At 40.9% G+C, this 15959-nt stretch overlaps 1 protein-coding gene across 5 annotated transcripts in view; it reads left to right on the top strand.

The window, feature by feature from the left end:
• RNF24 (ring finger protein 24) overlaps positions 1 to 15959 on the top strand; it is a 61652-nt gene that overhangs the window by 35735 nt on the left and 9958 nt on the right. For 3 of the 5 annotated variants that reach the window (XM_072126321.1, XM_072126323.1, XM_072126322.1), the window contains exon 3: positions 14725 to 14874. In XM_072126321.1, the coding sequence (XP_071982422.1) occupies positions 14732 to 14874 (143 nt within the window). In that variant the 5' untranslated portion in view covers positions 14725 to 14731. Of the gene's footprint in view, positions 1 to 11682; positions 11986 to 14724; positions 14875 to 15959 lie in introns of those variants that run through there. The other 2 variants (XM_072126320.1, XM_072126324.1) reach the window with 2 other exon arrangements.

Raw genomic sequence — 15959 nt, 5'->3', positions numbered from 1 at the left:
CACGGTGGCTGAGTGATTAGCACTTCTGCCTTGCAGCGCTGGGGTCCTGGGTTCAAATCCCACCCAGGTCAACATCTGCAAAGAGTCTATATGATCTCTCCGTGTTTGCGTGGGTGTCCTCCGGTTTCCTCCCACACTCCAAAACATACGGTTAGGTTGTTTAGATTGTGAGCCCCATGGGGACAGGGACCAATTTGACATGCCTTGTGCAGCGCTGCGTAATCTGTGTGCGCTATATAAATAAAGAATTATTATTATTATTATTATTATTACTATGCAGAACTAGACGTGTACAATCAACCTCTATTAAGAAATGATACAATCATTTCTGTAAACTGAACCAGCAGGGGGTGGCAGGGAATGGTGAAGTCAGAGTATACCTTGGAAGAGATTGTTAAGCTAAGCTATTTGTGAGCAGAACCTACATGACTCCAAATTCACAAACTGTAGACTAATTTCTGTGCTCTGGACCAGCAGGGGATGTTAGACAATGGTAAAGTCAGAGCCCAACTAAGCTGAGCAGAACTCGTACAGTAAGGGGGGTATTTAGCAGGACTTCTAAGCCCTAAAGTAATTCCAAATGCTACTGTGTCGCTACATGGGCAATTATTTTCCCCTTTCCGGTGTGAAGGTGGGCGTGAATGATGCGGCAGTGAGCTGGTATGGGGTGTTCCGGAACGTCCTGTGCCGTTGCATTTGCTGCAGCCAGCGACTTCTCAAACGTAGGACCCGGTGAAGAAGTCCTACGCAGCCAGATGACGGATACATCAAGAAGCTGCGCCGGATATCACAAATGATCTAATAATTACTCTATGTTGAAACCAGAAGGGGGTGCCAGTGAATTGTAAACTCAGAGCCCACCTTGGCTTAGCACAGCCAGTAGAAAGTGTCCGTGGGTTGTGAAGTCCTAGCGCTGCGATTTCTGAACAGAACGTGAACAACAAGTCTCCCATATTCACAAACTGCAGACTCGTTTCTATACACTGGACCAGAAGGGGGTGTCCTAGAGGTGTGAGGTCAGAGTCTGACCAGTTACAGAAGGATCTGTAGAAAGAAATGCTGGATATTCCACTGCAATTGTGGACAATTCAAATACAAAATCTGTAGCTGGTGAGGGACGGGGGCGGCGATGCTTGGCATGTGGAGCCCCTCAAGTAGCCGGTTGTCAGAGGATAATAAAGGCTCCAATTTATAAGCGTCAGATCATTCCATCCCAATCATATTCCTCAATAACCCCATTCACCAGACCGGGGGAGGGGGATTAGCTTTGCTCTACTGATAGAGGGGACGGTACAGGCCTGTGACGTGTATAGATGTGCTGGATCCACATGGGATCTTATATCTGTGGGGACAGTATAATATCTACCCAAATTCAGATGATCTAAATAATTGAAATGTATTTAAAAAAAATTACTATTTATATTAATTGCTTTCATTATCCTCTGCTTGTATTATACTCCAGAGCTGCACTCACTATCCTGCTGCGGTCACGGTGTACATACCTGACATTACTTATCCTGTACTGATCCTGAGTTACATCCTGTATTATACTCCAGAGCTGCACTCACTATTCTGCTGCTGGTGCAGTCACTGTGTACATACATGACATTACTTATCCTGTACTGATCCTGAGTTACATCCTGTATCATACTCCAGAGCTGCACTCACTATTCTGCTGCTGGTGCGGTCACGGTGTACATACCTGACATTACTTATCCTGTACTGATCCTGAGTTACATCCTGTATTATACCCCAGAGCTGCACTCACTATTCTGCTGCTGGTACAGTCACTGTGTACATACATGACATTACTTATCCTGTACTGATCCTGAGTTACATCCTGTATTATACCCCAGAGCTGCACTCACTATTCTGCTGCTGGTGCAGTCACTGTGTACATACATGACATTACTTATCCTGTACTGATCCTGAGTTACATCCTGTATTATACTCCAGAGCTGCACTCACTATTCTGCTGCTGGTGCAGTCACTGTGTACATACATGACATTACTTATCCTGTACTGATCCTGAGTTACATCCAGTATTATAATCCAGAGCTGCACTCACTATTCTGCTGCTGGTGCAGTCACTGTGTACATACATGACATTACTTATCCTGTACTGATCCTGAGTTACATCCTGTATTATACCCCAGAGCTGCACTCACTATTCTGCTGCTGGTGCAGTCACTGTGTACATACCTGACATTACTTATCCTGTACTGATCCTGAGTTACATCCTGTATCATACTCCAGAGCTGCACTCACTATTCTGCTGCTGGTGCGGTCACGGTGTACATACCTGACATTACTTATCCTGTACTGATCCTGAGTTACATCCTGTATTATACCCCAGAGCTGCAATCACTATTCTGCTGCTGGTACAGTCACTGTGTACATACATGACATTACTTATCCTGTACTGATCCTGAGTTACATCCTGTATTATACTCCGGAGCTGCACTCACTATTCTGCTGCTGGTGAAGTCACTGTGTACATACATGACATTACTTATCCTGTACTGATCCTGAGTTACATCCTGTATTATACTCCAGAGCTGCACTCACTATTCTGCTGCTGGTGCAGTCACTGTGTACATACATGACATTACTTATCCTGTACTGATGCTGAGTTACATCCTGTATTATACCCCAGAGCTGCACTCACTATTCTGCTGCTGGTGCAGTCATTGTGTACATACATGACAATACTTATCCTGTACTGATCCTGAGTTACATCCTGTATTATACCCCAGAGCTGCACTCACTATTCTGCTGCTGGTGCAGTCACTGTGTACATACATGACATTACTTATCCTGTACTGATCCTGAGTTACATCCTGTATTATACCCCAGAGCTGCACTCACTACTCTGCTGGTGCAGTCACTGTGTACATACATGACATTACTTATCCTGTACTGATCCTGAGTTACATCCTGTATTATACTCCAGAGCTGCACTCACTATTCTGCTGCTGGTGCAGTCACTGTGTACATACATGACATTACTTATCCTGTACTGATCCTGAGTTACATCCTGTATTATACTCCAGAGCTGCACTCACTATTCTGCTGCTGGTGCAGTCACTGTGTACATACATGACATTACTTATCCTGTACTGATCCTGTGTTACATCCTGTATTATACTCCAGAGCTGCACTCACTATTCTGCTGCTGGTGCAGTCACTGTGTACATACATGACATTACTTATCCTGTACTGATCCTGAGTTACATCCTGTATTATACCCCAGAGCTGCACTCACTATTCTGCTGCTGGTGCAGTCACTGTGTACATACATGATATTACTTATCCTGTACTGATCCTGAGTTACATTCTTATTACTACAATACATATTGTGCTGGGAATTAATGAGCGGTTAATAGATACAAAACATACAGATATATAATAGATATATACATGGCGGTCATCACTGTATATAGGAGGAAGGTATATAGCAGTAATAGGGACTATACACCGAGCTCTCTACTCTCTTGCACTGACTCCCCGGTCTCAGGATTTGCTGATCATCTTTCGGTTGTATTTCTTAAGGCAATTTACTCGCACAAATCTTGGGAGTCATCCAAACTTCTTTTGGCAATGGATGCTCCCGGCTATAAATGGAGATTGGAGCTAGAAATGACCTACTTTCTTTTTATTTCCTACTTGTTAAACTGCCCACGACAACCCTTAATGGGAACTGCCTGACAAGTAGGGAGGGATCTGAAAAGTATCACCCATTAAAAGGGCTCTCTGCGTCTTCATATTCTAGGACACCTGAAATGCGTTGGACCACCACTTCTAATGGGATTATATTTGGGATGTGGGATTATATTTCTCCCTGTTTGTTTTCTATAACATGTGAAATACAAGGAACTACTACTCCGAATTTGCCTTAATCTGTGCTTATATGTTAGGACACTTAGGAAACCAATATTTTGGATGAAGTTTTGGGATTGAGATTCCATTGAGAATTTCTATAACTAATGAGGTCTAGATTATGGCTCTTGTACAAAGTCTTGTTTGTGTTCATGTCCTAGAGGGCATAAAACGCGTTAAACCTGTACTATAGGATGGGAGTCAGGATTATATCTCCCAAAAACAGTGTCATTGGGGCATATTTATCAGGACATCTGCACACCCCCAGTGGCGCAGAGGCCCTGAAATAATTGCAAATGCTAGCTTATTGCTAGCTTTTGCGATTATTTGCCCCAATCCGCCACCTTCACGCCAGAGGGGCGTGAAGGGGGGGTGCGGCCGGATGGGAGTGGGCCGGCGCGGGGCGTTACTGTCCCCGCACCTGCGCACTTGCTGCTGCCGGTGACTTTTCATACGTGAAAAGTTGCCGGCTGCGTCTTTTTCTACGCCAGGCCCTGCCAGCAGCCCCGATACATCAAGAGGCAGAAGCCCCTTTAAGTTTTTGGGTCATAATCCAGAATGCAGAGGAGGGAAATGTCTTCCTCTGAGGAGCTCTGTGTGTCTGACGATCTGGGATCTCTTCCCAATATGTGTAATAGAAAAAAAGCCATAAAATAGAGATGTCTGGATCTGGTTATAAAAAGATTGGAATATCCGGAGAGGCAGGAGGTGGTGTATCGGTGGAGTACGGTTTCTCCGGATTCCCCAGAAGCACTTACCTCATAGATCAGGAATAAGCTGCGGTAATGTGACCTCCCGTGTGTTGTTGGAAGGACCTCCAAGCACTGGCCCTGGCAGATCATGACAGGGGGTCTCAATAGTCCCTGCTCCTTAAGGGGTACCAAGAGCACCAGCGATGCTGCTGGCAGTGCTAGGGTTAATATAACTCTTTGTGTGCGGTAACACCGCCGGCAGCTGGGCGACCTTCTACCCTCTCACACAGATCATGGGAACATCTGCAGCATTACTCATATTACATCTATCAGACTGCAGAGGCCCCGAGCCCCCACTACAGGAGGGGAAAAGACCACCAGACCTGTACACAGACCTGCACCTGCTCCAGGATAGGAGGCGCTATATATTGTTATATCCCCCTCATATCCTACATACATAACTGTAGTATTATAGTAGTTATATTCCTGTACATAGAGGGCAGTATTATAGTAGTTATATTCTTGTACATAGGGGGCAGTATTATAGTAGTTATATTCTTGTACATAGGGGGCAGTATTATAGTAGTTATATTCTTGTACATAGAGAGCAGTATTATAGTAGTTATATTCTTGTACATAGGGGGCAGTATTATAGTAGTTATATTCTTGTACATAGAGAGCAGTATTATAGTAGTTATATTCTTGTACATAGGGGGCAGTATTATAGTAGTTATATTCTTGTACATAGTGGGCAGTATTATAGTAGTTATATTCTTGTACATAGGGGCAGTATTATAGTAGTTATATTCTTGTACATAGGGGGCAGTATTATAGTAGTTATATTCTTGTACATAGGGGGCAGTATTATAGTAGTTATATTCTTGTACATAGGGGCAGTATTATAGTAGTTATATTCCTGTACATAGGGGCAGTATTATAGTAGTTATATTCCTGTACATAGGGGGCAGTATTATAGTAGTTATATTCTTGTACATAGAGGGCAGTATTATAGTAGTTATATTCTTGTACATAGGGGGCAGTATTATAGTAGTTATATTCTTGTACATAGGGAGCAGTATTATAGTAGTTATATTCCTGTACATAGGGGGCAGTATTATAGTAGTTATATTCTTGTACATAGGGGGCAGTATTATAGTAGTTATATTCTTGTACATAGGGGGCAGTATTATAGTAGTTATATTCTTGTACATAGGGGGCAGTATTATAGTAGTTATATTCCTGTACATAGGGGCAGTATTATAGTAGTTATATTCTTGTACATAGAGGGCAGTATTATAGTAGTTATATTCTTGTACATAGAGGGCAGTATTATAGTAGTTATATTCTTGTACATAGGGGGCAGTATTATAGTAGTTATATTCTTGTACATAGGGGGCAGTATTATAGTAGTTATATTCCTGTACATAGGGGGCAGTATTATAGTAGTTATATTCCTGTACATAGGGGGCAGTATTATAGTAGTTATATTCTTGTACATAGAGGGCAGTATTATAGTAGTTATATTCTTGTACATAGGGGGCAGTAATATAGTAGTTATATTCTTGTACATAGGGGGCAGTATTATAGTAGTTATATTCTTGTACATAGGGGGCAGTATTATAGTAGTTATATTCCTGTACGTAGGGGCAGTATTATAGTAGTTATATTCCTGTACATAGGGGCAGTATTATAGTAGTTATATTCTTGTACATAGGGGGCAGTATTATAGTAGTTATATTCCTGTACATAGGGGGCAGTATTATAGTAGTTATATTCCTGTACATAGGGGGCAGTATTATAGTAGTTATATTCTTGTACATGGGGGCAGTATTATAGTAGTTATATTCCTGTACGTAGGGGCAGTATTATAGTAGTTATATTCTTGTACATGGGGGCAGTATTATAGTAGTTATATTCCTGTACGTAGGGGCAGTATTATAGTAGTTATATTCCTGTACATAGGGGCAGTATTATAGTAGTTATATTCTTGTACATAGGGGGCAGTATTATAGTAGTTATATTCTTGTACATAGGGGGCAGTATAATAGTAGTTATATACTTGTACATAGGGGGCAGTATTATAGTAGATATATTCTTGTACATAGGGGCAGTATTATAGTAGTTATATTCTTGTACATAGGGGGCAGTATTATAGTAGTTGTATTCTTGTACATAGGGGGCAGTATTATAGTAGTTATATTCTTGTACATAGGGGGCAGTATTATAGTAGCTATATTCTTGTACATAGGGGCAGTATTATAGTAGTTATATTCTTGTACATAGGAGCAGTATTATAGTAGTTATATTCCTGTACGTAGGGGCAGTATTATAGTAGTTATATTCCTGTACATCGGGGCAGTATTATAGTAGTTATATTCTTGTACATAGGGGGCAGTATTATAGTAGCTATATTCTTGTACATAGGGGGCAGTATTATAGTAGTTATATTCTTGTACATAGGGGACAGTACTATAGTAGTTATATTCTTGTACATAGGGGGTAGTATTATAGTAGTTATATTCTTGTACATAGGAGGCAGTATTATAGTAGTTATATCCCTGTACATAGGGGGCAGTATTATAGTAGTTATATTCTTGTACATAGGGGGCAGTATTATAGTAGTTATATTCTTGTACATAGGGGGCAGTATTATAGTAGTTATATTCTTGTACATAGGGGGCAGTATTATAGTAGTTATATTCTTGTACATAGGGGGCAGTATTATAGTAGTTATATTCTTGTACATAGGGGGCAGTATTATAGTAGTTATATTCTTGTACATAGGGGCAGTATTATAGTAGCTATATTCTTGTACATAGGGGGCAGTATTATAGTAGTTATATTTTTGTACATAGGGGGCAGTATTATAGTAGTTATATTCTTGTACATAGGAGGCAGTATTATAATAGTTATATTCTTGTACATAGGGGGCAGTATTATAGTAGTTATATTCTTGTACATCGGGGCAGTATTATAGTAGTTATATTCTTGTACATAGGGGGCAGTATTATAGTAGTTATATTCTTGTACATAGGAGGCAGTATTATAATAGTTATATTCTTGTACATAGGGGGCAGTATTATACTAGTTATATTCTTGTACATAGGGGTAGAATTATAGTAGTTATATTCTTGTACATAGGGACAGTATTATAGTAGTTATATTCTTGTACATCGGGGCAGTATTATAGTAGTTATATTCTTGTACATAGGAGGCAGTATTATAATAGTTATATTCTTGTACATAGGGGGCAGTATTATAGTAGTTATATTCTTGTATATAGGGGCAGTATTATAGTAGTTATATTCTTGTACATCGGGGCAGTATTATAGTAGTTATATTCTTGTACATAGGGGGCAGTATTATAGTAGTTATATTCTTGTACATAGGGGGCAGTATTATAGTAGTTATATTCTTGTACATAGGGGGCAGTATTATAGTAGTTATATTCCTGTACATAGGGGGCAGTATTATAGTAGTTATATTCTTGTACATAGGGGGCAGTATTATAGTAGTTATATTCTTGTACATAGGGAGAAGTATTATAGTAGTTATATTCTTGTACATAGGGGGCAGTATTATAGTAGTTATATTCCTGTACATAGGGGGCAGTATTATAGTAGTTATATTCTTGTACATAGGGGGCAGTATTATAGTAGTTATATTCTTGTGCATAGGGGGCAGTATTATAGTAGTTATATTCTTGTACATAGGGGGCAGTATTATAGTAGTTATATTCTTGTACATAGGGGGCAGTATTATAGTAGTTATATTCTTGTACATAGGGGGCAGTATTATAGTAGTTATATTCTTGTACATAGGGGGCAGTATTATAGTAGTTATATTCTTGTACATAGGGGGCAGTATTATAGTAGTTATATTCTTGTACATAGGGGGCAGTATTATAGTAGTTATATTCTTGTACATAGGGGGCAGTATTATAGTAGTTATATTTTTGTACATATAACTGTAATGTACACTTTTTTGTGGTGACTCTGGGACGTCGGTCATTACCCTGTAGACATGTCCTGTCTTGCAGTAGGTGTAGTCTTTGTTGGTGGAGGTTGTGATGTATGTTGGGCAGGTGCTGGTCCAGTCCTGTCAGTATATTCTGTGTGCTGTCTGCAGGGGATTGCTCTGCTGACACCTATTGGTCAATCAGAAAATTGCAATATTTATATTAAGGCTGTCTTGTGTATCTAATACAATTGTGTGATACTTTCAAATGTATCTAAAATATTCTTGTGAGATACTGTGCAGTCTGTCTAAGCCAATAATAAGTATGTATTGTATCTGTACCTAGGCTAATGATGTGCAATACTTTCTAGTGTATCTAAGCTAATAATGTGTGATACTTCCTTCTGTATCTAAGCTATTAATGTGTTTTACTTTCTAGAGCATTTAAGATAATTATTTGTGATACTTTCCAGTGTATCTAAGTTAACAGTATGTGATACATTCCAGTGTATCTAAGCTGTGTGATACTTTCTTCTGTATCTAAGCTATTAATGTGTATAACTTTCTAAAGTATTTAATCTAATTATTTGTGATACTTTCCAGTGTGTCCAAGCTAACAATGTGTATTACTTTACAGTGTATCTAAGTTAACAGTGTGTGATACTTTACAGTGTATCTAAGCTAATAAGGTGTGTACTTAAACTACAAATCAATAGTTGTGTATGGCATTTCTAGCCTATGTAAAACTTTCCATTTAATGAATGATGTGATACAGTCTATATCTAAGCCTCCCATGTGGGATACAGCCTGGGGATCTCCTGAGAATTGGGAATATTTGTGTACATGGCATGAGGTGGGCTCCTGCCCCCTACATGGAGAGCACCGCAGAGTGACATCATGTTGTGTTGTCACAGCTTTGATCTGTTACAATGTATCGGTTATGATGAGGAAGTGAATACATTTCCTGCCTTTCTTACATTCTACAGCTATTAACCCCCTGTGGTGTGATATATCACCTGTCATGTGCGATAATGTCTCCTGAGGCCATGTATCAAAGTTTGCTGAGCTGGGGTATCTAAGCCTGTAACGTGTGATACCATCCACTGATCAAACTTATCTAGGCTTATCATATGGGATACTGTCTCCTAATATGATGTATCTAAGCCTATCTAGACTACTTATAATATACTGACATGTTTATCATGTGTGATACAGGCATCTGTAATTAAGTCTGCCATATGTGATACAGTCCATTGTATCTAAGCCTATTTACCTATTTCATGTGATACAGCGCTTGGTCTCCAAAACAATTATGTGTGATACAGTCTGTATCGCTTAATATAGGCTTAGATAACAACAGACTGTATCACACATAATTGGCATTGATACCATGGACCGTATCGCACATACATACCATGGACAAGATTGCACATAAGAGGCTAAGTTACAATGAACTCTATCAGACATACTAGGCTTGGATACCAAAAACTGTATCACACCCAATGGGTTTAGACACCATAAATTAGATCACACCTTGAAGACTTAGATACCATGTACTGTATCAAACATAACGGGCTTATATACTGTGTTGTTATCTAAGCCTATATTAAGCGATACACAGTATATAAGCCCGTTATGTTTGATACAGTACATGGTATCTAAGCCTTTAAAGTGTGATCTAATTTATGGTGTCTAAACCTATTGGGTGTGATACAGTTTTTGGTATCTAAGCCTAGTTCATTGTAACTTGGCCTCTTATGTGCAATCTTGTCCATGGTATGTATGTGCGATACAGTCCATGGTATCAAAGCCAATTATGTGTGATACAGTCTGTTGTAATCTAAGCCTATTATGTGAGACTATTATGTTTGATACAGTGCGTGGTATCTAAGCCTACAAAGGTATGATACAGTTTATGGCATCTAAGCCTCTTATGTGCGATTTATTCCATGGTATCTAAGGGCACGTTCACGCGTTGTGCTTTGGTTGCGTTTTCATTGCTTTTAAAATGCATTACAAAACGCATGCGTTAACATCGCGTTTACAATGCTGTTTTGTAAACGCAAATGTTAACGGTAATGTATTTAAGCAAATCAACTCTTCTCTGCTGTTGTAATGCGTTTTAAAACGCAATGAAAATGCAACCAAAGCGCAATGTGTGAAAGAGTCCTCAGGGTATCTGTGATACAGTCCATGGTATCTAAGCCTTTTGTATGCAATATAATCTATGGTATCTAATCTATGGTATCTAATCCCATTATGTCTAATATCATCTCTGATATCTATGCCCAGTACATGTGATACAGACCATGTATCCCTGGTATCTAAGCCTATAATGTCTAATACACACCGTGTTTGTATATGTGTGATACAGTCCATGGTATCTAAGCCTCTCCAGTGCGCAGTGTTGGGCTGTGCCTGTATATTCATGATGTTCCTGGAAAGCCCAGTACATGTACCTGATATAAGAGGTCACCGCAGAGGATTACTGATCCCTATCACCACCTCTCCCTGGTCAGGAGCTGTGCCGTTACAATGTGCCACCCCGCAGCTGGCTCCATACACAGGGCTGACCTCTCATTGTATGTACAGCTATAGCTGCCATTCAGAGGTCTGGGAAAGCTGGGTTACCAACCCAGTGATATCCGCCCGGACACTGGAGTTTCCAATGTTATGTAAACACAGCTGCGTCACCGCATGGGGAGAAGTTATGCCACTTTTTGTTTCGGTTTCTCACCATTTACCATCTGCTTGCTGTCACTGAATGTAAACAAAACATCACATGGAAGATTCGGTCCTCAGGGTGTGTTCACATGTTCAGTTTTCCAGATGCAGTTTTTGATGTCCAGGAGCGGAGTGACATAAAGAGGAGGAGTAGCATCACCCATTATATGTTCTCACCCATTATGATCCAAACTGCATCTGTGAACGCAGCCCGAGGATCTGATACAATTGTAACCAGTCTGTATCACCTGATACATTGTAGCCACCGCCCCGCCCCCTATTCACTTCCATAGATCCAACCTGCAATTCCAGATCCAGCACATGGACAGGTGTGGCGCTGTTTCTGGTAGAAAGCAGCAGTGTCTTCTAGTGATGTGATGTGGGCGAGCAGCCCCCTGTTAATCCCCCAGGGCGGGGTGTGTGTATGCGCCCCCCTCCTTGTTGTGGACATGTCACATGCTCCTCCCACTTTTGGGCTGTGACTTGTATATACATCTGGCTGCGAGCCCAGGACAGTGTAAACAGAGCAGCCATTCCCAGGAGCTGCGGTGCCCGCTCTGCCCTCCGCCATGCAGTTCTTCCCTCCTGTGCACTTCCATCTGCAGAGGTACAACCGCAGCCGCCACGGGTACGTGCATCCTCGCCCCTCCAAGGACATGCGCCACATTCTTACTCCTTAAAACTAGGAATCCTGGCACGTCTTCAAGGATTTTTCCAGAGGGGGATTTCCACGGTTGGCATCATACAGGCTTCTTGTTCTTTTAATGTATTTTTTTTTTCCTGGGAAATTCCATTTTTTTTTTTTAAATTGTATTTCATTTGCTTCTATATTTTCATTAATATATTTTTAGTTATTTATTATGTGTCTCTTTTTTTAGTTATTTATATATTCTTTTATCTATTTCATTTTAGTTAATTTTGTAGCCACTTCATATATTCATTTTATGCATCTCTGCTTTATATATACATTGTTTTATGTATTTGCTTTTCATTATTTCATGTATTTCTGTTTTATCTATTTTAGTTATAAATGAAGTTTTTATCTATTTCAGTTATTTTAGTTATATATTTATTTTTTTAAATATATTTTCTTTTATTTATATACTTTTTTTTTTTTTTTTTTTCATCTCATTTATTTTTAGTTCACTTTTAACCCTTTATGTGCTTGCTGTGATTAGTGCTGACGTGTTGGGTGTTGTACATAACCCCCAATGTGGATGAGGCCCACACACCTGCACAGGTGACCACTTCGCAGCTGAGGTTCCGTCTCAAATTTTACATTTTTGATATTTGTGATTAGGTCTCTCTTTTCTCTGCTTGTTGTCAATGAACATGAACACTGTTTTGTACACCCTGGGAGCTATGGCAATGATAGAGTTAAAAATTCCAAACCCTGCAGATGGGTAACAAATGTAATTGGGACCCCCATTTTTCAGGTTGCACTTGCATGTGTTTCAAAATGTGCAGCAACAGCTGAAGAGAGATTTTCCAAAATGAATTGATGTTAACGTTTGCGCTGACAACTCAATGTTAACAAAACGCATGCGCATGTTATTTTCCAGTGCGTACAGCTCTGAGGCTGTGGAGCTCTGTGCACTTCTCATTGCTGAGGGTTTGTTACAGTTGTATGGACTTTATACCATTTCTATGAGCTGAATACAATAGTCACACAAATCTCTCTCGTTCTGACTGTTTGTTACAGTGTGTCAGTGCAGGTTAAACCTCTCCACACGACTTGATTAGTCTGAATACAGTAGTAAAGTTTTAGCTGTGAAGTTTTTTTTTTTTACTATTTTCATCTTTTTAGGGGTAATGCTTTCATGTAGCAACAGGAAGCAGATGGTTAATGAGAAATTGAAACGAAAAGTGTCGCAGAAGTTTCCATCATACAGTATTGAATTTTGGTTACGTAACACTGGGAACCCCCTCCCTCCACGATCTGTTCTCTCTATTCTGCCCCTGTTTTGGGTTTATGGGGCAACAATGCTATGAATTATTATGGTGTTTATTTTGTGCTTTTACTGTGAAGAATCCTTCCATTAGAAGAGTTATGGGACCAGATCTGGACTAATAGGTCATAACCACAGGGACTATGGGGGACTAGTCCTGTATGTAGATAATAAGGGGCACAGATGAGCCACTCTGCCCTAGTTAGGGGGTATTCGGATGCAAAACTAGGGCTGCAGTTTATTCTAAAAGCCTCTCTATAAGGGCGCGTTCACACGTTGCATTTTCATTGCGTTTGAAACGCATATACAGCAGCTGAGGAGAGGTGATTTGCCTAATTACATCACTGTTAACATTTCCTTTTACAAAACGTGATGTTAATGCATGTGTTAACAACATGTTAACATTGCGTTTACAAACGTAAACGGTAATGTAATTAAGTAAATCACCTCTCATCAGCTGTTGTATATGCGTTTCAAACGCAATGAAAGCGTGACCGAAACGCAATGTGTGAACGCGCCCTCAATCTCGATGCCAGTCTGAGTGTCAAAAGTAGCCGATTTACACCTAGTGGCTCTGTTTGCACCGTAAGCTATTTTCTAACACTGCTGTTCTCTTAGCTCTGTGCATCAAGCTGCTCCACAACACTTGGATAAACACTGCAGCAGGCTTAGGGTACAATAATAAGTTGTGACTAAGGTGAGAGAGTCTATGGAGCAGTTCACTGCACAGAGCTAAGAGCACAGCAGTGTGAGGACACACCCCCTGCTGCTACTAACAATACAGACAATGGTATGGTTACACAGATCCCCAGGGCTGACTGCCGTGACAGAATCCCTTTAATATAAGAGACAGACAGTAAGGGGGTCTGTGCCCACCCCTGGATTTTCTCATTACAAAGTTTCCACTAAATAATTGGATCCTGCGAAACAAAAAGCTCCAGTGAGCAGACATAATGCTGTGGGCTCGTCATTGCCGTCTCTTTGTCTCCAGTGGAATTTTCCAGCCAGAAGGGTGTAACGGAGAATTGTAGGAGAGGAGGAATGTAACGCATCAATGAGGGGGCCACTGCACCGCAAATAAAGACCAGACTGGATGCGAAAACTGCGGAGAACGCGTAGTAGGGAATTGCATTTTTAGCATTTGCAGTATACAGGCTGGTAGAAATGGTACCAGGAGGGCAGCAGTGGAGAATAATCTGGGATGTAGATTCTACAGGACTACAAAAACATGGCTGCTTCCCTACCTCCTCTAGCCACCATTAGGAAACAAGGCTCGCATCATCTGATAATCTGGAATGTTGGATAATCTGGCATCGGGTATGAACAGAACCATACGTTCAAGCTCGAACTGGATTCTGTCTCATTATATGGGGTGTATGTAGACCCCATGGCGGTACCACTCATAGACTACATGTCACCTGGTGCAGAACTGACTAAGGGGGTGCAGCTTTTACCATGTATAATTGAGTTTGATAAAAAAAAAACTATTTATTACTAATGATCCCATTCTGTTTATCCCGCAGCCCATCCATGAGCCCGGATTTCCAGCACTACAGCTTCAGAATGCCGAATATTGGATTCCAGAACCTCCCCCTTAACATCTACATTGTAGTGTTTGGCACGGCGATATTTGTCTTCATCCTGAGCCTGCTCTTCTGCTGCTACCTGATACGGTAAGTTCTGCTTCTTCTGATTGGTCGCTTTCTTTCTCTTGAGGAATTCCACCTGTGACAAGCCTATGGCCAGTCTGATCTGCTAGACGGCCTAGGGTCACCCCACCCTTCACTGCAGCGTCTTATCTTCACCATGGGTGCCACATCCTCGCCCGTCCCTGGACTCCTAGTGATTAATCCCTATGAGTAACTCCGCTTTATGGAATATGTTACTACAGAGGAAGCGATCACTGAATCCGAGCCGATCAATGGGCTACACATTATATGACACGTCTGTATTTTTCGCAGTTTCGACTCCCCTAGTCTCAGAAAATTCTGGTTTTGCTGCTGGAGATCCATTTGGTCTTGAGCAATCCTCCTTGGGGAACATATGCAAAATATGTAATAAAACTGTCTCTTTAGCGCCCCCTATATTTCCTCTTCCGTCCAAAGTACATCTAGACCAGCGATGGCTAACCTATGGCACTGGTGCCAGAGGTGGCACTCGGAGCCCTTTCTGCGGGCACTCAGGCCATCACCAGAGAGGACTCCAGGTATCTTCCTGCAGTCCCAGGCAGCCCAGGACTTGCTGTGCACAGAGCTATTTTAAAGTGACAGCTCTACCTGGGGCTATTTTCTGCTTTATTGGGGTCCTCAGGTGCTGGTATCAGTGAAAACTGTGACAGAGAAGGAAGTATAAATCACAAATTACATTTCTGTGTTGGCACTTTGCGATAAATAAGCGGGTCTATGTTGTAGTTTGGGCACTCAGTCTCTAAAAGGTTTGCCATCACTGGTCTAGACTACATACTGTCAGCAGATGGCTGTATGCTGTGTGCTGATGGTATACCCTGTACATGCCTTGTGTATGGGATCTTCTAACCCGTAAAATATTTTCATTTGTTGTCAGTAGCAGCAGGACTGTGAAAAATGTATATATTTTGTATCTTTGTACCTTCTCCAGTTTTTTGGGGTTGTATCCTCACACAGCTGTGCTCTTTGCTCTGTGCATTGTGTTGCTTCTCTACTCTTGCAACCTTCAACCTTTCAACACCTTTTTACTCAGAGTAGAGGGGCCGTGCAGCTGTTCAATGCAGAGAGCTAAG

Source organism: Engystomops pustulosus, chromosome 1 (assembly GCF_040894005.1).
Source record: "Engystomops pustulosus chromosome 1, aEngPut4.maternal, whole genome shotgun sequence".
Taxonomy (NCBI): domain Eukaryota; kingdom Metazoa; phylum Chordata; class Amphibia; order Anura; family Leptodactylidae; genus Engystomops; species Engystomops pustulosus.
This window is presented reverse-complemented; position numbering and strand designations above follow the sequence as displayed.